Source organism: Crinia signifera, chromosome 4 (genome assembly GCF_055691185.1).
Source record: "Crinia signifera chromosome 4, ASM5569118v1, whole genome shotgun sequence".
In the NCBI taxonomy this organism is placed as follows: Eukaryota; Metazoa; Chordata; class Amphibia; order Anura; family Myobatrachidae; genus Crinia; species Crinia signifera.
In genome coordinates this window covers 256,916,037-256,941,179 of record NC_139220.1, presented here as the reverse complement: position 1 = coordinate 256,941,179, position 25,143 = coordinate 256,916,037, and the positions used below count along the sequence as shown (strand labels likewise).

Below are 25,143 nucleotides of genomic sequence, written 5' to 3'. Positions count from 1 at the left end.
ATTCATCCATGTCGACCTAATAGTGTCGACCTAATGACTGTCTAACAACTTGCTGGTCCACACCCCAGTTAGGGTCAGAATGGTAACTATAGCTAAGCCAACCCTAAAAACAGCAGTATATAGGAAGGCATTCAAATCGATATACGTATACACAACTAGCCACAACACAACTTCTGCGATCGATTACTTCTATGCTCCATTATTTCTGACTTGTATCCTTGCACTGTGATTGGAAGCCGTTTGAGCCTGCCGAAGAGGGAAACGTCCCGGAAGTGACGTCCTGCGGCCTGGCTAACACGCGTGTATAGTAGGCGCTGTATCTCCGTGCTGTGTAGTATACATCTTACAGAGGCGCTTGGGCGGCAGCACCATGGTGAAGCTCACGGCCGATCTGATCGAGCAGGCAGCGCAGTACACAAACGCGGTACGGGACCGGGAGCTGGATCTGCGTGGTGAGTTCTCCCGTGTTTGTCAGGGACCCTGGTTAGCTGCACGGAGTGTCGCTTCTGCCAGGAGCCCGCGAAGCCCTTGGGCGGCTATGAAGCTATGGTTAAGTCTATATCCTATACCGCTTTTCGATTATCCATGCTTCGGCAAAGCTGGCTTAAAGAGTGCATCATCTGCTCATGCTGGCTATCCCTACAACCTGGAGTGTGGGAGGCACTGGCTTAAGCTACCTAGGGAATTGCATGAGTATTTATTTAGGCAGGTGTAATTGGGGTTCTTACATAGGACAGAAGGTACCCTGTTATTGGGAGACCTCCAGCATCCGAGTCAGCTGTTACTGCTGCTGTCCAGCTGTTGATTGAGCCAATAACTCCCCTGTAACCAGCTAGTGGGTTATTGTTATACAGCATCAATGACTACCAAATACAGAAAAGTGATCACATAGAAATAAAATCTGCTAGAGCTTGTAATAACATAAAAGGAGAAAGCAGTCAGTGTTGAGCAGCAGATATTTAACCCCTTTGCCAGGGCCCTACTTGAGGAATCACTTTAGTTATTGCCAACAAATTATCTGAGGTCAATTAAATGAAGTGGTGAAAACAAAACAATTTTAAGGAGATATTTTGCACATATCTCATAGCAATGTTGGCATTCAAAGGGTTAAGGAAACAAGCTGAAGTTCATATCTGGTATTTATGAGACAGTCCTGTCAGTATTAGTCTTTCTGCAGCTGTGCCTCGCTTGTAATAAGTTGCTATATTTTTATGTCATCCTAAGAAACCGTGTAGGGCTGGGCACTAAGTGGCCTTCTAGCTGTTGACGAACTACACATCCCAGCTTGCCTTTCATCAGTTTAAGCTTGGCCAAATAGCAAAACTAAGGCAAAGCATGCTGGGATGTGTAGTTCATCAACAGCCGGAGGACTGCTTATTGCCCAGCCCTGGTGTAGAGCCTTTCACTAGTGCAGACTAGTCATGTTGACAAACTTTAGGGGTACACTGAAATGCCTGGTATGAATACTGAGCACATTTTAAAGTTAATGGCATTAAAAGTTTCAATGTGGTGCTTTATCAGTGTGTTTATTTAAAATGTGGCTAGCGTCATAACTGTGTCCTAGTAATGGTGCTGCCATTTTGGTATGCCAATCACAATTACAAATGTCAAGATTGACCAAAGCCCCATACGCATTTGGCGATATTTGAAACAATATTGCTTATTGTTCACCTTCTGAGTGGTGTCCTTTTAAAATATTGCATAGTGTGTTTTCTAAATATCAAGGCTGTGCGACTGGAAAGGGGAAGCGGGATGCACAGTGACTGCTGGGAGATGTAATTCTCCCAGAAAGGGAGAATTACACATTCACATACACAACCCCAATGCAGAAGGGCGGTACACCTGTCTATCCGTAATGCAGGTGAGCTCAGGGAGGACCGAAACCTCCCATGTAGCAGAAGGGCAAAGTGCTTTGGAAAGTGAGTCAGGAATAAGCAGATCGGAAACTTCCAAATAGCGATCATTGTAAGTGCCGCCAGGGTGCCCGAGAATTTTAGGGAAAAATCTGAATTTGCCTGGATGTGTAAGAAGAGGCAGTGCTTTTCTAAAGTTCAGTAATTGAATAGCCTGTGGTAGTTTTTTTTTTCTGAATCTCCTTCCAGAAATGGAATACCCCTGCATGTGGGCAAATGTTTCATTACATTCAGTGCTCTGATAACTACTGTGGTTACATTGATTTGAGAAAAATGTGCATATTAAATACTATCTTTTATCCCACAATTCCCTCTTAAGTGCTGCAATTTTTCTTCCCATCTTGTTGCTGTTTCAACTTCTCTCTGGCTTTCCTTCCCCAGCAGAATCCAATTTAAACTCCCTTTCAACGAACTACATTACTCCAATATCTGACCTCCTTTTAGTCCATACTGCTGCTTGCCCTCTTTGGGGCAGATTCAGTTCAGAGCTGGAGATCTTTCCTGCAGCCACAGGCTTTTCCTATTCAATTATAGGGGGGAAAAAAGCGATTTCTATTTTACGTACTTCCAAAGCCATTCTGATTTATTTTTTCTTACATGCTATTCTCCTATTACTATTGCTAACCTCATTTAAGGCATACTATAAAACTGCACCAGGTCTCCTCACACTGTCCACTCATTATTTTTGTTCATTCTCTTTAGTTCCTATTATGCATTTTGCAGTTATACCTGCCACTCCATGGACTAAGGTCTGAGAAGAAGGTACAACCATTTGGTACTCACCCTGCACTATCATTGTCTCCAATATGCTCCCACTCAATCAGCAACTAATCCCTTCTGTGGGTCATTGAGTGCTACTGTTAAAAAAAATGATGGTTTTATTTATTTGTTTTATTGTACTGTTTGGACATGCCTGGTATAGACAATAAAAACAGGTCTAAACTATGGCCCTCCAGCTGTTGTGAAACTACACGTCCCATTATGCCTTGCCACAGTTTTGCTATTCGGGAATGCTAAAACTGACAGGGCATGCTGGGATGTGTAGTTTCACAACAGCTGCAGGGCAACAGTTTTTACATGCCTGGCCTATACTGTAACTCTCATTATATGGCATTATGGACACTCAGTGGCTTTGTTAAATAGACTATAATTATGTGCTATTTTTCCCATAGGCTACAAAATCCCAGTTATTGAGAATCTTGGGGCCACATTGGACCAGTTTGATACAATTGATTTCTCGGACAATGAAATAAGGAAGTTGGATGGTTTTCCTCTCCTGAAAAGACTTAAAACCTTATTATTAAACAATAACAGGATATGGTAGGTAAAGGCTAATGTATTTGGTCTGTTTCTATGTTTAGTCCTTGATTTGTACAGTTTTTTTTTTTTGTTTGTTTGATCTTCTGTGTAGATGGTAAATCAGCTGTAGCTGGTCGTATAGAGATCTGTGATCAGATTTTTTTTTTTTTTTTTTTTTTTTTTTGCTGCTACAGGCATTTTACCCAGTAGAAAGACTGCCCAATACAACAGTGATTCATTAAATTGGGCTTTCTGAAAGATATCTTTCACTTTATCTTCTAGCGTGTATGGTGCATATATATGTAAGTGATATACTATAGCCGGGCAAATATAAGGGTCCTTCCAATCTTTTTGGATGGACTATAACGTGTCCCTGCTGTTGGAGAAATAGCATTAAAAGCCTGCAGGAGTAATCTTTGAATGTCTTTGTAGTGTGATGCAGAAATAGCCGTCACAGCCTATGCTCTTTCTGATATTGGCTTGTTTTCTATACTATCTGTCTACATGAGGGATGGCCCTTACTTAATGCACTAGCCAGCATCCTACCTGGTTTCTTGCCACACAGGCAGAAGTGATTACAACCTTTATAGTAGGGCAACTTCAGCATTCTAAAGTCCAGTACGTTCCAACCTGATCTTCGCTAAGTTATAATCTATGGGGGGTATTCAATCCCCGTCGCTATTTTTGAAGGGAGAGTGACAGGCGCCTATTGAAAGCTGCCTTTCCCGACAGCATTGAGGTGGCAGCTCGTCAGAACTGTCCCGACTTTAAAAACAGTCAGGCCCATTTTGACAAAAACGGCCACGGGTTGTCGAGATAACGGCCGTTTCCGCAGACACACACCCTTTTTTTCCGATCGGCGAACAGGACATTGAATTCCGCCTGCCGATAAACAGGCGAGCGGACCAAAAACAGGCCAGGGTCCAGACAGTTGGGACGGTCCGACAGTCTTGACCCAGGATTGAATTCCCCCTTTTATCCCAGATAGAATATACTTTGGGCATTTACAAGTCTCGAATTTTGCAGAGAACATTTATACTCTGCTGTTATTTTTCCAAGGAGCTCAGCTGTATGCATTTGTCCCGGTAATGACTTAAGTCATGCAATGACTTAAAAACCCAAATGGTCATTGCTTGCACCTGCTTTTACAGGTTACGCCCCAAATAGCAATTCAGTTAGCTTAGTCATGGTTATTGTGACTTAAAATGTGAATATTGCAGTGTTTAACGCTGGCTTCTGCTCTTGTGCAGATATGTGCATCCAAATATCATGACTGTCGCTCTGACATGGGTCCTCAAACTGCGGCCCTCCAGATGTTGTGAAACTACAAATCCCAGCATGCATTGCCACAGTTTTGCTATAAGGGAGTGTAAACTGTGGCAAGGCATGCTGGGATTTGTAGTTTCACAACATCTGGAGGGCCGCAGTTTGAGGACCCATGCTCTATGATATGTGACTGTTAAAGTGCAGCTGGGCTCCTGTTGAGTGAACCTGATGGTATATTTGTGTCTGAGTGACCATAAGGGCATCATGGATGGTGTAATGGTTAGCATTACTGCCTCACAACATTGAGGTCATGGGTTCGATTCCCACCATGGCCCTGTGTGGCGTTTGTATATTCTCCCCGTGATTGCATGGGTTTACTCCAGTTTCCTCCAACAATCCAAAAATATACAGGTAGGCTAATTGGCTTCCAACAAAAATTAACCCTAGAATGTCTGTGTATTTGTGTACATGTGGTAGGGAATATAGATTGTAAGCTCCACTGGGGGACTGATGTGAATGTTCATATATATACTCTGTAAAGCGCTGCGGAATATGTACGCGCGCTATATAAGAGACTGTTAATAAATAATACATGGATATATTAAAATAGATTGTCAGTTTCAGTTTGTGTTCTTGTTTCGCAATCACAACTGTAGTAGAACCTTATCCAGGTCTGACATGGACCTAAGCATTATATAATCTCTTTGAAATGGTATAAACAGTGATTGGGAACCTTTTGAACCCCAGCTATATTTTGAACTACACATTTCAGAATGCCCTGTTACAATTTTAGCATGGGTAAATGCCAATACTGTAGCAGGGCATGCTGGGATGTGTAGTGACAAAGGTTCCCCATCACTCGTGTATAGGAAGCAATAAAATGTGCAGATATCGGCCTGCTCAGCTCACAACTTTCTTTGTTGCAGGTTCTGCACTATAGTATGGTGTCACTTTCTCATGATGGCTATGTGACAGTCTTCCTTATTGGCTTGTTGTTTTTCGTTCTAGCCGTGTCGGGGAAGGTCTGGAACTGGTTTTGCCTAATTTAACTGAAGTTATCCTCACAAACAATAATATTATGGAACTGGTAAGATACTGTACTTTTATTTTTATTTCTTTGTTTTAATGTTGCTGCTTCTGTGAATTTTTAGAAGCATAGAATTTTGATGAACCACTTGGCCCATTTTGCCTTCCCCTTTTTAAGCCTTATGGCAACCTCAACTCTATTTGATCCTTATTTCTGTGTACGGTATCCATAGGTCTATCCCAAGCATGTTTAAATTGCCCTACTGTAAAATCCTCTACCACCTCTGACTGGAGTCTGTTCCACTTGTCAACTACCCTTTCTGGGAATACATTTTAACAACTGTGTTTTATATTTTCAGGGCGATCTGGATAATCTATCAACACTTAAAAATCTTACCTATCTCTGGTAAGTAAAATACACTAGAAACCTCTTGTATTGTATGATATGAGAACACAAGACTTGTTACGAACTATCTGGTGATTCCTAGTCAGGGAACTTTGGAGTAGTGGAAAATGCAATTAGATGACCTCAATCTCACGGTTTGCTGACATTAACTCTGCACCCCTATAAGTGATGATGGCAATCTGGTGCACTTTTTGATCAACGCAAATGTAGACTTTTCTTGAAACATGCATGTGATAATATCCTGAAGCTGATGTTAGCAGTGTCTGTCTAAATCCTCTCCAATACATGCTTTTATGTATGCAAGGTAGAAGTTGTAGGTAGGTTTCTGCACAAGTCAATAAATGTTTTCTGCTGACCAGTAATAACGTAACACAATGATAGATGTATTTTGCAGGTTTTAGAAACATATAGCTGATTGGTGGTGCGCCATTAGAAATGATAAAACCACATTTAAAATTGAAATTCTTGCTTATATTTCTTGTCATCTATTTTCACTTATCTCTTATTTTTCAGTTTATTGAGAAACCCAGTCATTAACAAGCGACATTACAGGCTGTATGTGGCTTACAAGATACCACAGGTCCGAGTGCTTGACTTCCAGAAGGTCCGACAGGCAGTAAGTAACGCGAGATACAGATGGAGCACCTCTCATTGTTGCCCGCCAGAACGTCCCCTCTGGTGAGCGCCGGGGGGGAGGGACTCCATTAAACTCTCTGTGGCTGGGCAGGAGGTCCCTGCCTGTCTCCGCTTCAGGGAGGTGGGCAGGATTGGGGGGGATGCATTAGTTTAGCCAGCCCCTGCAAAGATGGAGCACGCTCCATCTGTAGGTCTGTCTGATGTGCATGAAGTGAAGTAGTGTTTGGTAATTGGCGAGTATAAGGCTTGTGCATATCATTGGGTGATTGACCCTTGCCTTGCATATACTTCAGGATACTCTAGTATGTGAATTGGGGGTGTTGTGCGTTACATTTTTGCACACACAGCCAAATGGCTCTAGGCAGCTCACTCTTGAATTCCACGTCTCTTCTGTTCTTGCATGGCTGCTCAGACTGGATGTTTTATGGAACCTGACGTAGTTATTTGGTATAAAGAAGTTTTGGCACTGCCTCGGTGATGGTTTCGGTATAATCTTCATGTGGTCCTCCTGTCAGGCCTGCACATTTGTCATTTTTATGCAATTTATAAGACTGCTGAGCAGTTCATCCCCAGTGTTCCATTTTGCTCTTGCTGATTCTTAATTAACTCTATGTATGGTATCGCTTCAGGAGCGAGAGGAAGCAGCGAGTATGTTCAAGGGCAAACGGGGTGCACAGCTTGCAAAGGATATTGCCAAGAGATCAAAAACGTAAGATACGAATTTCTACTTTGAAAGCAAAAGTTTTCTTCACAAGCACCTTTCACGTGAAGCGGACACATAGTTTATTCCAGGAATGTAGATCATGCCATATTACTCTGGTAACAATGGCTTACATCTCCATCTTTGGGTCCTCCATTGAGTAAATGGAGGAAAGAGTTCATCAATACTGCTGTCACTTAAATTTTTTTAAGGTATGTAACCAAGTTCTATGCAGACAAACTAATTTTGGGCTGCCCCAAAACTCTCCATAACAAGGTGCTTCTGAAGATGCTTTCTTTATGTATCAGTTGTTAACAAAGATAAGATACTACACTGGTTTTTATATCTTTCATTGTGAAAGATGAGCGAAGCGGATACAGTGTGTGAGTGCTACGTGTTGTACCTGATACATTATCCCTTCTTTCTAGGTTCACACCTGGTGCCGGCTTACCTACAGAAAAGAAGAAGGCTGGCCTCTCTCCTGCTGATGTTGAGGCTATCAAGGTACACTTCTCAGATGCATAGTCTGAATCCATTAAGTGATCTGGGTGGTTGATTACGTAAAATCCCTTGTTATTGGTTCATTTTAATTGCATGTCTCATTCACATTAAAAGTATGGAGGCTATAGACTTCCATTGCATTTGGCCCATCTAGCCTGCCATACCTTTGCAATATGTATCAGAACTGAAGCATGCAGTATTGTAGTGATCACTATGTGTTGTGTGATACGTGTGCCTTTTGCAGAATGCTATTGCCAATGCTACTACCCTGGCAGAAGTAGAGCGGCTCAAAGGCCTGCTGCAGTCTGGTATGATTCCTGGGAAAGAACAGCCTCCTGGTAAGACTTTTTCTTTTATTTTAAATCTATATATCTGCTATCAAACCTGTATAAAATCCCAAACAGAAGTGAGTGGTGAAGGATAGCACTTCACTGGTACTTTAGCATTTGGCTATGGGTAGTTGAATCTCCAGTGTCACAGACCTTCACTGTATTCACTAATACACCTTTCTCACCAGAAGCAAATTCCCGGGTCAAAGATTTTCAACCCGGGAATTTTTTGAAAAAACTGCTTTTTTTTTTTTTCTGTGGTGTGAAAGGGTCAGCAAGGGTCTTAAATTCAGGCACACGGCCCTGGTCAAGAGCAGGGTCGGAGTACTGGGATTTAAGACCCATGTTGACCCTTTCACACCACAGGGGAAAAAAAAACACAACAGGTTTTCCGGCAAATTCCCGGGTTGAAAAGCTTTAACCTGGGAATTTGCTTCTGGTGTGAATTGGGATCAGGCTGCACCCGGCAAAATGACTTGACACTAAAAAATGTCAGGTATTTGCTGGATGGCATGTGTAAAAGTGTGCCGCCTCTAATCTTTAACAATATCCACAACCAGATAAGGTTCAGTTGGAGAGATCATGGGCACTGACCTCATGGAATCCTATCACAGTACTCAGGTGAAAAAGGGTAAATGGGGCCTGGCTGCTAAATCCTGATATTTATCTTGGCAGCTTGTTTAATTGTGGAGGCTATATCATCATAAGAGGGCTCTGAGTGGTGGTTCTAACATACATTGGGATCTGGACTGCACAAATTCCACATGGAAATTGTGCCCCTATGTAACTAATGTATGTTGTGCAATTAATAATTCCTTGTATTTGCTTGCAATGCTGCCTCATTACTTTGTGTGACCTGGCTACTCACAATGACTGGGAGGAACATGTATGAACTTGACATTGCTATGGTTCAGTATAACTGATTTCTGCATAATAGTCCTGTATATGGATATGGTGGCAGGCGTGTGTAATCTTAAGAGGATTGCAAACTTTGTCTGCAAAAATATGTTTTCTAAACACCCAACTAACAGACTACAAAAGGCATCAGTCATGTTCATAAATACATAGCGGCATGTGTACTGGCTTCAGTATGTTGCAGGTGCTGGATGCCGCCTCAAAGCAGCAGGCCATGCCATGCCTTGTAAAAGATTGCTTCCTTAAAAATGTCTGAGTCCAGCAGTCATTCCGCACCTCCGGCAAACTTGTACGCTATTTGTTACTTGCGTGTTGGTCACTCCCTGGCATTCCTATACATCTTCCTTTTTGCCTTAAGGCCCCCATACACTAATCTGAGGTATTGCATGTGATACCTGTGCAACGTGATCCCCAGCAACTGCTGCCGGGTCCGACAAATCTTATGTAAGGCACTTGCATTAAATGGATCCGATCTGATGCCCTAGGGACCGCAGAACAGAATCGGCGGTAAGCCGCATGTGATTTAGGCACAGATTGCTCGTACCGATCTGTCGGAATCGGGTAAAAAGTGCGCAAATCGTATGGCCAGCTTTTAGTTTTGTGTGTGTTCCTTCCTACATTGAATAAATAAGCTTTATTTCCCAACTAAGGGCCAAACGCTTTCTTGAACTATTACCGTTTTCATGATAATTAATAGATAAAACCTGTAATAATTTAGTATATATTGCATTAAATGCTTCTGTTCACAATCCACAGGAACGGAAGTGTTCATTTCAGAGGAAGCAGAAGAGGAGATGGAGGAAGACATTGTTGTAAATGGGTCTTGAGTGTTTGGGTTTTTAATGTTGATTTACAAAACTTTGTTTTACTGTAAATGTTTTTCTGTAAATTTAATTCCAATAAACCTTTTTCTGTATTTCTGACTTCATAATGGAATAAGATGGTGTATGCAGTGATCGGGATACAGTCATTTGGTCTACAGCAGTGGTAGCCAACTACGGTCCTCGAGAGCTACCAACAGTTCACATTTTCAACCAAGCTGTTGCACACGTGCACTCATTACTAGCTGAAACATTTTCAAAGATCCACAGGTGGAGCTAATTACTTCACTTGTGATTTTGTGAGGAGATCTGGAAGACATTAACTGTTGGTAGCTCTCGAGGACTGGAGTTGGCTACCCCAGGTCTACAGTAAACTAGGTAGACACCCAGTTGCTGTAGACCCAATGATCCCAACCCCAGTGATTGCGCTCAGTGAAAACAATGTGTGGGTTCTGGGTGCCCCTCACTTTATAAAGTTGGGGTCCTACTCTACTACTACAACTAATCTTTTCGTTCCAGATTATGCTTTTGAGCTCCCCTTACTACTGTCACTACAACACCCCTTAGGTGGGCAGAAGAAAGTGAGAAACGAAGGTATTGGGTAATGACCGTGAGAAAGGGGTGGTTAGGGAGGGAGAGGGCTTCATGGAAAAATAGGGAAAGAGGTACGAGAGGGTTTTCAGTTAAAGGGGGAGAAACAAGAGGGAGGGGAGTGAGCTGGAGTAAGAGAATGTCTGGGAGGAAGAAAGACAGCAGCACAAAAAAGGAGGACCGACTTGGTGCCAGGGAAAGAGCAAGATTGAAAGTGTGTCGGAGAATTTTTTTTTGAGAATGTTTGATGGAGACAGCTAGCGAGAGCAGCATCGTGAAACAGCAAGAGTGTGTCAGGAGAAGAGAAAGATTAGGGGCAGAGAAAGAGGTGAAAGATGAGGCGGCGGGGACAAGGAAGAGAGATCAGGTGAACAGACAGTAGGGGAGAGAGTGGGTGACAGATATGGGAGTGGCTGAGAGCAGAGGGGAATTGAGAGGAGAGCGAAAAGGTGAAGGGGAGAAAGCAAAAGAGGAAAGGGATGGGGGAATGAGAGGTTGAGGCGAAAGGAGGTCTGGGGGGGGGGGGGGGGGGTGTGTAGAGCAAGTCTTGTTCGCACCAGCGGGTCTCTCGACTTTCCTTGGCCCCCGGCTGCTTGACATCTCTAAGACTGGCTGCCGCAGAGCTTGTCTGTGGGGACCCGCTCAGTTTGTAAAAAGTAAGTATTGTTGACATAACACTGACATAGGGACTGATGTGACATAACACTAAATGTCACATAACTGGTGACACTGAAGTGAACATTTCTCATCATCTGGGTACCCCCTGTAGGTGTACCAAACACCAATTATGCCCACAATATCCATACCCCCTCCACCTATAGATTTGTTTCGCAACCCACCGCCATCCAAACAATTATCAGTTTGAATCATAATTTATTTTTTAATCCTACTTTCATTTCTTGATTGTACTTCTATGTACACATTTGTTTCACGATTTATTGAGTAAATTGTACGCTATAACATGACAAATCTTCATCTCAGTCTTATTCTTCAACTTCTTACACTCATAACATTCAAACAAATGCATGCAGCGCTCATGCCCATCGACCAAACATTATCGATGAACCAAAAGAGTCTGGGAAATCCTTAAGGCAGAGCAGTGCCTGATATCCAACTAACAGGGTGAGTGCAGTGTACCCACTTTGTATTGATCAATGGGTGCATTGGCCAGGACAACGATTTCTCAGTGCAACTGGAGGGACGGATATGGGGAACAAAGTAGAAATGGTACATTAGGTACAGTTTTTATTTGCCGGTACAGACTGTTAAATAAACGGCAAATTATTTTTTGTGTGTGTTGTACTGTTTTTGTGTGTGTTGTAATGTATGTGGTTTTGTGTGTTATATTGTATGTATCTGTCCAATGCGTAAGTGTGTGAGGTGTGCTATGTATATACAGTATGTGTGTGTTGTGTCTTTGTGTATCTGTGCAAAGTTTAAATGTGTGTTTTGTGTGTTGTACTGTTTTTTGGGTGTGTGTGGTGAATGTGGGTGTGTGTTGTGCTGTTAGAGGTATGTTATGTGTGTGTATCTTTGCAATGTTTAAGTGTGTGTTCTGTGTATTGTACTGTTTTTGGGTGTGTGTTGTAGTGAATGTTGGTGTGTGTTGTACTGTGAGTTGTGTGTGTGTGTTGTGTTGTGTATATCTGCTGAATGTGTAAGTTTGTGAGGTGCGCTACATATATGTGTGTGTGTGTATCCTGGCAATGTTTAAGTGTGTGTGTTCTTAGTGGCGTAGCTTGGTTTGGGGTGACCCCTCGCCGTTAATGGGAGGGCGCTCCCCCCATATCCCCATCGCCGCAGGCTTACCTGCGTCCCGGCTCCCCTCCTGGCTTCAATTAATAAGTCTATGCAGACGGACCACGATAAAATGGTCGCCCCCATACCGCAAACAGTTTCAGAGAACTGTCTGCTTTATTTGGCGGCCATTTTATCATGGTCCGTCTCCATAGAATTGATTGAAGTCAGGAGTTGTGTGTTTGTTGTACTGTTTTTGGGTGTGTGTTGTAGTGTGTATGGATTTGTATTGTACTGCATGCGGTGTGTTTCCAGCGATTTCAGCCCCTATCTCCCCCGTGTGTACACAGCTTAAGTGTGTGAGGTGCTCTACGTATAAATGTGTGCGTATGTGGTGTACTGTGCGTGTACAGTGTGTACGTGTGTGTGTTATGTGTGGCTATGTATATCCTCAATTATTTCCTAATTGTTTAATGCCTTCACCATAATGTTAGAATGTGTCTGTCATACTCCATGACAGCAATGAAATCAGGTGTGGAGTTGTTCCTTTGTCCAGGGCAGTAACAGGTTATCCATCGTCGGGACATCAGTGGAGAGAGTAGACAGTTTCAGGTACCTAGGTGTCTACACCATGCAGACCTAACTTGGTCCTGCCAGGTTAACTCTCTGGTGAAAAAGGCCTGGCAGCATCTTTATCATCTTAGATGACTGAAGGACTTTAGAATATCCTCAAGAGTACTAAAGAATGTCTATTCCTGCACCATCGAGAGTATCCTGACAGAAAATATCACAGCCTGGTTTGGAAACGGCACCAAGAAGGAAAGGCAAGCTCTCCAGAGGGTTGTGCGATCGGCAGAGGGTACCATCCGTTTTGAGCTCCCAGACCTGGACACTGTATACAGCAAGCAATGCTGGACCGAAGCCAGGAAGATAATGAAGGACCTCAGCCATCCCAACAATGGCCTATTCTCTCTGTTGTGGTCAGGGAAACTCTACAGCCCACTGAAGGCTAATGAGAAGGAGCTTCTTTTAGCAGGTCATTAGAGCCCTTAACCAGACCTCCTACTACCGGGGCCTTCCTTCCCGACACATTCCCTCTACACTCTTCATCAGCCAATCTACTTTATCGTAATGTAGGACAGTTGTATAAAAGAAGCATCTTTTTTTAAATTCAATACTTTTTATTAACATTTTGCTTTTCTTTTACATACATACATACATACATACAATGAGACATACATTTAACAAGGAAGACAAAAAAAGGCAAAAGAAATCAAGATCATTCAAGAACAAAAACAAGTCCCTGTGGTCTCACATCTACCAAGCAGTCAACATTCCAGCTGTGATATGTTAACTGTTAAATCAATTGTTATGTTGGATTATTTCAATAGACAACATGCATTTTGTACAAGACATGGTTGTAGCTACCCATATAATAAAGGTGTTCCATCTAACTTGTGGTCAAATTTTACATTCTTTCATGCAAGTAACCCTTTGTCCCACCATACTTGGGGAAACATGCAAGCACTTCATTAGGCGATCTGTATCTGCGCAGCAGGTGTATACAATAACCTGGTTACATTACTTTATGCGATTGTGTCTGACAGATCACATCTGCTGCATGGCTAGGGGGAAGTTAGTAGGCCTTGACCCAGCTATGGTCTGGCACAACGAAGGGAGGATAGCCATCTATATCCCATATCCTCAAGTATTTGGGATCGGAGTGTCTGGCCACATACACAAACCTCTCATGACACATAGTCTCATTGGTGAGTCACCCATGCCTCATAAAATGGTCCGCTAGGTGCCAGCCATGCCCAGGCTATGCAGACCTTGGCCAACATGCACAGGATGTTTATGTAGCCCATGGCGTCTTTATCGAGTGTGTCCCCCCCCAGCGGTGGCCAGTAGGCACGTCACAGGTGTAAGTGCGTCCAGAGGAACTCCAGTGGATGCTATAGTGTGAATGATCTGTTACCAAAAGGTCCAGATTAGATGCCAATAATTGGCCTCCGAGTGGGCACATTTGGGACACCTGTAGTCGGCCCTCCCCGCCCATCCTGAAGAGACTGGTCGGGTGAGGTATACCCTATGTAAGATGCAGTTGGATTTGCTGAAACCATGCACAGGAGGTCGCTACGCGTGGGCTAGCCAAGGCAAGCGCCCAGGTTTCAGAGGACAATGGGCCCAGGTCTTCCTCCCAGCGCGCCCTGAGGTTGGGGAGTGTATTGTTGTGGGTTAGAGTGAGTATTGAGGAGTATATGTTAGATATTAGTCGCGAGTCTCCCAGGGATTGCAGTAGGGACTTAACAGGGGACACCTGTAGGTTGGGTTGGCCCTGGGGGAATTGGGCGCCGCAATTGTAGGTACCTGAAGAAATATGCGTTGGGTATTGCGTTGGCTACTTGTAGTTGTTGAAAGGAGTTAAATACACAGTTAGTATATAGTTGTCCTATGGAGGTTACCTCGTATCGTCCCCAGACTTTCCTGAGTTGTTTTCCATTCAGCTCTTTAAATCCCTGTGTGTCATCTAGTGGAGTGTCCGGGTCCCACACAGTAGCGCGCATGATGTAATTTGCTCTTTTCCAGACCAGGATGGCCTGTTTAGCCAGGGGCAGCCTGCCAAGTGCAACATTGCCCGAAAGAAGGAGTTGAAGGGGCTTAAGTCCCGGAACCATGGTGGAGACCATCTGCACGGGGAGGGCCCCCTCTGTTGTCTCCCCCACCCATGAATGTATGTGGGAAAGTTGTGCTTCAAGGTAGTAAAAGCGGAAGTTCGGCACCGCCATGCCCCCCATGTGTTTTGTGCGAGTTAATGTGTTGAGGCTGACCCTAACCCTCTTTGAGGACCATATGATGGAGAATAAAATTCCATCTATTTTCTTAAAGACATATTGAGGAATGTAGATTGGGGAGTGCTGTAGGGCATATAGGACCTTAGGCTGTGCGACCATTTTGATGAGACCAATTCTGTCTGTCACCGTGAGGGACAATTTTCCCCACACCGCTATTCTGGACTGCAAATACTCTATCTGGGGCTGAATGTTATGTGCTATGTAGTTGGAGGGGTTATTAGATATCCAAATCCCCAAGTATTTGAATTTATCAACCCATTTAAGCGGAAGAGGGATGGGTGTGTCAACCGGGCATGGGCCAGTATGGGGCATGATGCACAATTTGTCCCAGTTTATCAGTAAACCGGAGTAGTTACCGAATGTGTTAATGTTATCCAGAACAATGGGCATAGTGTTTACATAGTCAGAGACAAACAAGAGTATGTCGTCCGCATACAGCGCTATTTTATCCTTCAGGGATCCTGTTACAAATCCCGCAACTGCCTGACTGTGCCTCAGGAGGTATGCCAGAGGCTCCACCGCCAGGGCGAACAGAGCAGGGGAGAGGTGGCAGCCCTGTCTGGTGCCTGTAGATAACGGGAATGAGTGGGATATATATCCGTTGGCTGAGACCCTATCGCTTGGTGAGGAATACAGAATCCGCACCCATTTAATGAACCCTGGACCAATATCGAACTTAGACATGGTTCCCCACAGGAACGTCCCACTCCACCGACTCAAACGCTTTTGCAGCATCTAAGCATACCACAATGGATGTCGGGGCTTCCCAGCGGGGAAGTGGCAGAAGGGTGAATAATCTGCAAAGGTTTAGGAGTGTGGATTTGCCCGGCATGAACCCGGTTTGGTCACCGTGCACAAGTTGGGCAATGACTGAGTTAAGTCTCATGGCCAGGACTTTCGCCAGTACCTTAATATCAGTAGTGAGGAGGGATATGGGTCTATACGACTCAACTCTGCGCGGGTCTTTATCAGGCTTCAGCAACACTATAATGAGTGCTTCCGACATAGAGCGTGGGAGAGAGCCAGACTCAAATATCCCGTTAAAGGTTTCAAGTAATCGGGGTGCGTAGAAGGTAATGTGTTTTTTATATCTCTCCAGGGGAATGCCATCCAAACCCAGGGCCTTGTTGCTTGGGAATGACTTGATCGCTGCTTCTATTTCATCCACCCTAAGGGGGGAGTCAAGGATGTCACTCGCCTCGGCTGTCAATGGGGGCTAAGTATTCCTCAATTTCTCAATTTGTGTGTTGTAGTTTGGTGCTGTAGAGTTGCTCATAGTATATCTGGAATTGTTGCACTATATCTGGAGTGTTGTCATATTTAGTTCCACTATTGTCTATCAGTTCGGATATAGTGTTGTTAAGGCTATCAGCCCTAGCTAACCTTGCCTTAAAGCTGCCAGGCCTGTCCCCCGTGAGGTACTGGTTATTTTTATTAAAAAGGAGTGTATAGTGCAGGTTTTATCTTTAAGGCAATTAGTCCATTCTTTCTGGGCCCCCAGCCAAGCCTCTCTGGATGCATCAAGGCCATCCTCCAAATAGGCAAGTTCGAGTGAGCGGCAGGAGGCTTCTAAAGTCCTTTCCTATTGTTTGTATGATTTTTTAAGTGTGGATATGGATTGTATCATGGTGCCCCTTAAGAAGGATTTAAATGCATCCCACACTACAGAGGGCGGGGCCGAGCCCATGTTAGATCTAAAGAATTCCTGCCAGGTGTCCTCCAGGTCCCGTCCCTTACCCAGTCTGGTAAGCCAAAAAGGGTTTAGCTACCAGTGAATCTGTCCCCTCAGGCCCAGCGTGAGCGACAAGGGGGAGTGATCCATGATACCCCTGGTCTCGTACTGTGTTAGTCTGATTCTGGGGAGCAGATCAGGTGTAAGCAGGACCATGTCTATCCTGGAGAAGGCAGTGTGTGTCGCTGAGAAGCAAGAGAACTGACTTATGTCGGGGTGTTTATGACGCCAAGCATCGCACACGCCCATGCCCTCCACCAATGCCCGGAACTGTCCGTTACCCCGTCTATGAGTGTCCCCAGCGATCGTGCGTCTATCCAGTGTATGGTCCATGACGTTATTAAAGTCTCCCAGAATAATAGTGGGGGTATCGGGATAGGCTGCCATCATGTCCGCGGCCTTTAGCACGTCGTGTGAGTAGGGGGGCGGGATGTACACCGCCATCAGCAGTATCGATAAGGAGTGTATTCTACATTTCAGGAAAACCGATCTACCCAGTGGGTCTATCTGCACCTGTTCTACCTGAAATGTGACTGTCTTGCGTATAAGTATGGACACTCCCCTTGATGCAGAGGTATGAGTAGAGTGGTAAGCCCACCCCACCCACGGTTTTTTGAGGGCAAGTACCTTAGCACCTTCCAGGTGTGTTTCCTGTAAACATACTACATCTGGGTCGTATAGTTTGAGCTGCCGTAACACTAGTGCTCGCTTAATCCGATCATTGGGGCCCCTAACGTTCCAGGTAAGGAGTTTGACATTGTTTGAGGCCATCATCTATTGTATGGTGGGGCATATACATAGGACCACAAGAGTGCAATCAAGTCAACATAACAGTATCGATAGAGCAGGTAACATGCATGTACATCATTTTCAACAGTATCAGAGCAATTGGCTGTAATGAGCCACAAAACTAACACTAAACATTTATAAAAACCCATACCCCCCTCCCTGTATACTTTCTTAACTAAGTACATCTCTTCCCTATAACCGGAAAAAAACGAAAGAGAAACTAACCCTAGTGGTTAATAACTATTTGAGGCAAAAGATTGAATGGCTCCTGTGCATGTGCACTAGACCAAGCCATCCATCCCTTTTCTTTGCACCCAACGAGGGTCTGATGTGTAGTACATTTATTAGTGTAAACCCTTACTATATCCATTATACTATCTGAATATTAAGTGCAGTTGTTAGGCGTCGTGGGTGTTGAGAGTATGTCCTAAGGTCCCATATTCGTGACCAACCAGGACCGGCCCCTCTCATACAGGGGCCAATTGAAGGGAGTAGCCCGCCAGCTATGTTGAGTTAACAGTATGGTGGTGTGCGCCCACCCCACAGGAATTATCATCGTCACAAGATTATACCCGCATATCCCCTATACCCATTAGCAGATATATTTTAACAGGCATGCCCCCCCTAGCATTAGACCTGGTGCATCCTATATTACAGCAGGGATTAAATCAGGCGAGCCAAGTAGGCTGCAGTGGCAGAAGCCACGTAGATCTATAGATCTATCGAGGGATCAACCGAGAGGGATCTATAGATCTATCGAGGGATCTATAGATCCATTGAGGGAGATCAATTGAGAGATCCATGGAGCTGGATCTATAGATCCCTCGACGGATCTATAGATCCTTCGAGGGATCCATCGAGAGGGGTCTATACATCCTTCGAGGGATCTATAGATCTATCAAGGGATTGATAGATCCATCGAGGGATCCACAGATAAGGATTGATAGATACTTTGAGGGATCCACCGAGAGGGATCAAGAGATCCCTCGAGGGGTCCACTGAGAGGGATAGGTTGATCCACCGAGAGGGATCTATAGATCCCTCGAGGGATCTGCTGAGAGGGATCTATAGATCTATCGAGGGATCTATCAAGGGATCCACGAGAGGGATCTATAGATACATTGAGGGAGATCGATTGAGAGATCCATGGAGCTGGATCTATAGATCCGTCGAGGGATCCACCCAGAGGGATCTATAGATCCTTCGAGGGATCCATCGAGAGGGGTCTATACATCCATCGAGGGATCTATAGATCTATCAAGGGATTGATAGATCCATCGAGGGATCCACAGATAAGGATTGATAGATACTTTGAGGGATCCACCGAGAGGGATCAATAGATCCCTCGAGGGGTCCGCTGAGAGGGATAGGTTGATCCACCGAGAGGGATCTATAGATCCCTCGAGGGATCTGCCGAGAGGGATCTATAGATCTATCGAGGGATCTATCAAGGGATCCACAAGAGGGATCTATAGATCTATCGAGGGGTCCACCAAGAGGGGGATCTATAGATCTATTGAGGGATCCACCAAGAGGGGATCTATAGATCCACCGAGGGGAATCTATAGATCCATCGAGGGATCCACCGAGGGGAATCTATAGATCCATCGAGGGATCCACCAAGAGGGGGATCTATTGATCCATCGAGGGATCCACCAAGAGGGGGATCCATCGAGGGATCCACCGAGGGGGATCTATAGATCCATCGAGGGATCCACCGAGGGGATCTATAGATCCATCGAGGGATCCACCGAGGGGGATCTATAGATCCATCGAGGGATCCACCGAGGGGGATCTATAGATCCATCGAGGGATCCACCGAGGGGGATCTATAGATCCATCGAGGGATCCACCGAGGGGGATCTATAGATCCATCGAGGGATCCACCGAGGGGGATCTATAGAACCATCGAGGGATCCACCGAGGGGAGCTATAGAACCATCGAGGGATGCTATAGATCCATCAAGGGATCCACCGAGGGGGATCTATAGATCCACCGAGGGGGATCTATAGATCCACCGAGGGATCCACCGAGGGGGATGTATAGATCTATCGAGGGATTCCCCGAGGGGGATCTATAGATCCCTCTATAGATCTATCGAGGGATCCACCAAGAGGGATCTATAGATCCATAGAGGGATCCACCGGGAGGGATCTATAGATCCACCGAGAGGGCTCTATAGATCCCCCGAGGGGGATCTATAGATCCCCCGAGGGGGATCTATTGATCCCCCAAGGGATCCACCGGGGGATCTATAGATCCACCGGGGATCTATAGATCCACCGAGGGATCCACCGCGGGGATCTATATATCCACCGAGGGATCCACCGAGGGAGATGTATAGATCTATCGAGGGATCCACCGAGGGGGATCTATAGATCTATCGAGGGATCCTCCGTGGGGGATCTATAGATCTATTGAGGGATCCTCCGAGGGGGATCTATAGATCCCTCGATAGATCTAAAGATCTATCGAGGGATCTATAGATCCATCGGGGATCTATCGAGGGATCTATAGATCCATCGGGGGATCCACGAGAGGGATATATAGATCCATCGAGGGATCCGCCGAGAGGGATCTATAGATCCATCGTGGGATCTGCCGAGAGGGATCTATAGATCCATCGTGGGATTTGCCGAGAGGGATCTATAGATCCATCGTGGGATCTGCCGAGAGGGATCTATAGATCCATCGTGGGATCTGCCGAGAGGGATCTATAGATCCATCGTAGGATCTGCCGAGAGGGATCTATAGATCCATCGTGGGATCTGTCGAGAGGGATCTATAGATCCATCGTGGGATCTGTCGAGAGGGATCTATAGATCCATCGTGGGATCTGCCGAGAGGGGGATCTATAGATCCATCGAGGGATCCGCCGAGGGGGATCTATAGATCCATCGAGGGATCCGCCGAGGGGGATCTATAGATCTATCGAGGGATCCACCGAGGGGGATCTATAGTTCCACCGAGAGGGATGTATAGATCTATCGAGGGATCCTCCGAGGGGGATCTATAGATCTATCGAGGGATCCTCCGAGGGGATCTATAGATCCTCTATAGATCCCTCGATAGATCTATAGATCTATCAAGGGATCTATAGATCCATCGGGGGATCCACCGAGAGGGATCTATAGATCCATCGAGGGATCCACCGAGAGGGATCTATAGATCCATCGTGGGATCTGCCGAGAGGGATCAATAGTTCCATCGTGGGATCTGCCGAGAGGGATCTATAGATCCATCGTGGGGTTTGCCGAGAGGGATCTATAGATCCATCGTGGGATCTGCCGAGAGGGATCTATAGATCTATCGAGAGATCCACCAAGAGGGATCTATATATCCAACAAGGGATCCCTCGAGAGGGATCTATAGATCCTCGATAGATCTATAGATCCCTCGATAGATCCCTCGATAGATCTATAGATCCATCGAGGGATCCACCGAGGGTGATCTATAGATCCATCGAGGGATCCACCGAGGGGATCTATAAATCCATCGAGGGATCCACCGAGGGGGATCTATAGATCCATCGAGGGATCCACCAAGGGGGATCTATAGATCCATTGAGGGATCCACCGGGGGGGATCAAGGGATCCACCGAGGGGGATCTATAGATCCACCGAGGGGGATCTATAGATCTATCGAGGGATCCCCTGAGGGGGATCTATAGATCCTCGATAGATCTATGGATCCCTAGATAGATCTATAGATCCCTCGATAGATCTACCGAGGGAACTATAGATCCATCGAGGGATCCACCGAGAGAGATATATAGATCCATCGAGGGATCTATAGATCCATCGAGGGATCCACCGGGAGGGATCTATAGATCCATCGAGGGATCCACGGAGAGGGATCTATAGATCCATCGAGGGATCCACTGAGAGGGATCTATAGATCCTTCGAGGGATCCACCAAGAGGGATCTATAGATCCATCGAGGGATCCACCGAGAGGGATCTATAGTTCTAACAAGGGATCTATAGATCCAACGAGGGATCCCTCGAAAGGGATCTATAGATTCATCGAGGGATCCACCGAGGGGATCTATAGATCCATCGAGGGATCCACCGAGGGGATCTATAGATCCATTGAGGGATCCACCGAGGGGGATCTATAGATCCATCGAGGGATCCACCGAGGGGGATCTATAGATCCATCGAGGGATCCACCGAGGGGGATCTATAGATCCATTGAGGGATCCACCAAAGGGGGATCTATAGATCCATCGAGGGATCAACCGAGGGGGATCTATAGATCTATTGAGGGATCCTCCGAGAGGGATCTATAGATCCTCTATAGATCCCTCGATAGATCTATAGATCTATCGAGGGATCTATAGATCCATCGGGGGATCCACTGAGAGGGATCTATAGATCCATCGAGGGATCTATAGATCCATCGAGGGATCCACCGAGAGGGATCTATAGATCCATCGAGGGATCCACCGAGAGGGATCTATAGATCCATCGAGGGATCCACCGAGAGGGATCTATAGATCCATCGAGGGATCCACCGAGAGGGATCTATAGATCCATTGTGGGATCCACCGAGAGGGATCTATAGATCCATCGTGGGATCCACCGAGAGGGATCTATAGATCCATCAAGGGATCCACCGAGAGGGATCTATAGATCCATCGAGGGATCCACCGAGGGGATCTATAGATCCCCGAGGGGGATCTATAGATCCATCGAGGGATCCACCGAGGGGGATCTATAGATCCATCGAGGGATCCACCGAGGGGATCTATAGATCCACCGAGGGGGATGTATAGATCTATCGAGGGATCCCCTGAGGGGGATCTATAGATCCTCGATAGATCTATGGATCCCTAGATAGATCTATAGATCCCTCGATAGATCTATCAAGGGATCTATAGATCCATCGGGGGATCCACCGAGAGGGATCTATAGATCCATCGTGGGATCTGTCGAGAGTGATCTATAGATCCATCGTGGGATCTGTCGAGAGGGATCTATAGATCCATCGTGGGATCTGCCGAGAGGGGATCTATAGATCCATCGAGGGATCCGCCGAGGGGGATCTATAGATCCATCGAGGGATCCGCCGAGGGGGATCTATAGATCTATCGAGGGATCCACCGAGGGGGATCTATAGTTCCACCGAGAGGGATGTATAGATCTATCGAGGGATCCTCCGAGGGGGATCTATAGATCTATCGAGGGATCCTCCGAGGGGGATCTATAGATCCTCTATAGATCCCTCGATAGATCTATAGATCTATCAAGGGATCTATAGATCCATCGGGGGATCCACCGAGAGGGATCTATAGATCCATCGAGGGATCCACCGAGAGGGATCTATAGATCCATCGTGGGATCTGCCGAGAGGGATCTATAGTTCCATCGTGGGATCTGCCGAGAGGGATCTATAGATCCATCGTGGGGTTTGCCGAGAGGGATCTATAGATCCATCGTGGGATCTGCCGAGAGGGATCTATAGATCCATCGTGGGATCTGCCGAGAGGGATCTATAGATCCATCGTGGGATCCACCAAGAGGGATCTATATATCCAACCAGGGATCCCTCGAGAGGGATCTATAGATCCTCGATAGATCTATAGATCCCTCGATAGATCCCTCGATAGATCTATAGATCCATCGAGGGATCCACCGAGGGTGATCTATAGATCCATCGAGGGATCCACCGAGGGGGATCTATAGATCCATCGAGGGATCCACCGAGGGGGATCTATAGATCCATTGAGGGATCCACCGGGGGGATCAAGGGATCCACCGAGGGGGATCTATAGATCCACCGAGGGGGATCTATAGATCTATCGAGGGATCCCCTGAGGGGGATCTATAGATCCTCGATAGATCTATGGATCCCTCGATAGATCTATAGATCCCTCGATAGATCTATCGAGGGAACTATAGATCCATCGAGGGATCCACCAAGAGAGATCTATAGATCCATCGAGGGATCCACCGAGAGGGATCTATAGATCCATCGAGGGATCCACCGGGAGGGATCTATAGATCCATCGAGGGATCCACGGAGAGGGATCTATAGATCAATCGAGGGATCCACTGAGAGGGATCTATAGATCCTTTGAGGGATCCACCAAGAGGGATCTATAGATCCATCGAGGGATCCACCGAGAGGGATCTATAGTTCCAACAAGGGATCTATAGATCCAACGAGGGATCCCTCGAAAGGGATCTATAGATCCATCGAGGGATCCACCGAGGGGATCTATAGATCCATCGAGGGGATCTATAGATCCATTGAGGGATCCACCGAGGGGGATCTATAGATCCATCGAGGGATCCACCGAGGGGATCTATAGATCCATTGAGGGATCCACCGAGGGGGATCTATAGATCCATTGAGGGATCCACCAAAGGGGGATCTATAGATCCATCGCGGGATCAACCGAGGGGATCTATAGATCTATTGAGGGATCCTCCTCCCCGGCTCCTCCTGCGGGCAGCGGCTACGGCGCTGCCATGTGTGACACGCCCGCCTGACAGCAGTGCCAGTGACACCGTGACGTGCATGCTGCTGTGGCTGCCTGTCGGACTTGGACGCCGGCCCGGCGGTGAGCTGACTCCTGCCTGTGGTGCCGCGCTGCGCAGCAGTGGCATCAGTTGGTTCAGTATATTTACTGTAAGTTCGGCAGTGGGGTGGGCACAGTTGTGTTGTCTCTTGTTGTCCAGACCAGTCTGTCCAGTCCAGAGTCCGTGGCCAGGCAGGCAGAGAGCCAGGCCAGCAGCACACAGCCGCAGCCTGAGCCCACAAATCTGCAGTGCGGCTGCCTGTGTCCAGGGTCATTATCATTATCTGTCCCACTGTCACCACCAGTCCAGAACTCTAGCGAGAGTCCTGCGAACCCAGAGGCCCAGGTCACCTGCTGGGCGATCTGACGTCACGTCACTGTGCCCTGTCCAGTGGCAAACGCAGGATTTTCAGAAGGGGGTTTCCAGAGGGGCGGAGCAAAGCACGGAGATGGACACTTAGGTGACCCAGTATATACACACACATATATATACATACATACATACACACACATATATATATATATATATATATATATATATATATATACATACAGGGGCGTCAACAGCAGTGTAGACCCCTGGGCATAGCAATGTATTGGGGCCCCTACCGATCCTCCAGCGGTAGGGGTGGGGGAAGCTTTGATGTCCTGCGGGTGGTAGGGGGTATTATATCAACCGCTCAGCATGTAGGGCCTGGATCAGTAATTTCCACTTATTACCCCTTTACTGCACAGATGGTGGGAGATGGGGTGGGAGAAGGGGGCATTGGGCTGAATGAAGGGGCCCTGATACATAACTTCCAGGGTGGTAGAGGATGTTTAATATGCAGAGTAGGGGTGTATAGTGGAGTGGGCTTATTATTCATAATTTTCAGGTGGGAGGACAGCTTGCTTGACTGCAGATATCTCCAGTTCCCAGAAATAGATTTCTTAGATTTTAATAGAATTAAAAACTAGAGAATCCCACCTACCAAATGGTATTGGGGACTAGGGGATCAGAGTTCAGGAGGCAGAGCAATCTGCCAATGAGAATATAAGACTACATACCAGGTGTGTGGAGCTGGGCAGTAACCAGCTGCTGGAAGGCTGATATCTCTGGTT

General features: G+C 46.1%; 1 protein-coding gene across 1 annotated transcript; it reads left to right on the top strand.

Moving 5' to 3' along the window:
- The first annotated feature begins 252 nt into the window (after window positions 1–252).
- SNRPA1 (small nuclear ribonucleoprotein polypeptide A') lies at window positions 253–9,907 on the top strand. The gene is made up of 9 exons (XM_083184287.1): window positions 253–452; window positions 3,086–3,233; window positions 5,487–5,565; window positions 5,864–5,910; window positions 6,424–6,526; window positions 7,176–7,255; window positions 7,675–7,750; window positions 7,992–8,085; window positions 9,748–9,907. Exons 1-9 carry the CDS (start codon window positions 371–373, stop codon window positions 9,816–9,818), a joined length of 780 nt encoding a protein of 259 aa, XP_083040413.1. The 5' UTR covers window positions 253–370; the 3' UTR covers window positions 9,819–9,907.
- The last annotated feature ends 15,236 nt before the right edge of the window (window positions 9,908–25,143 follow it).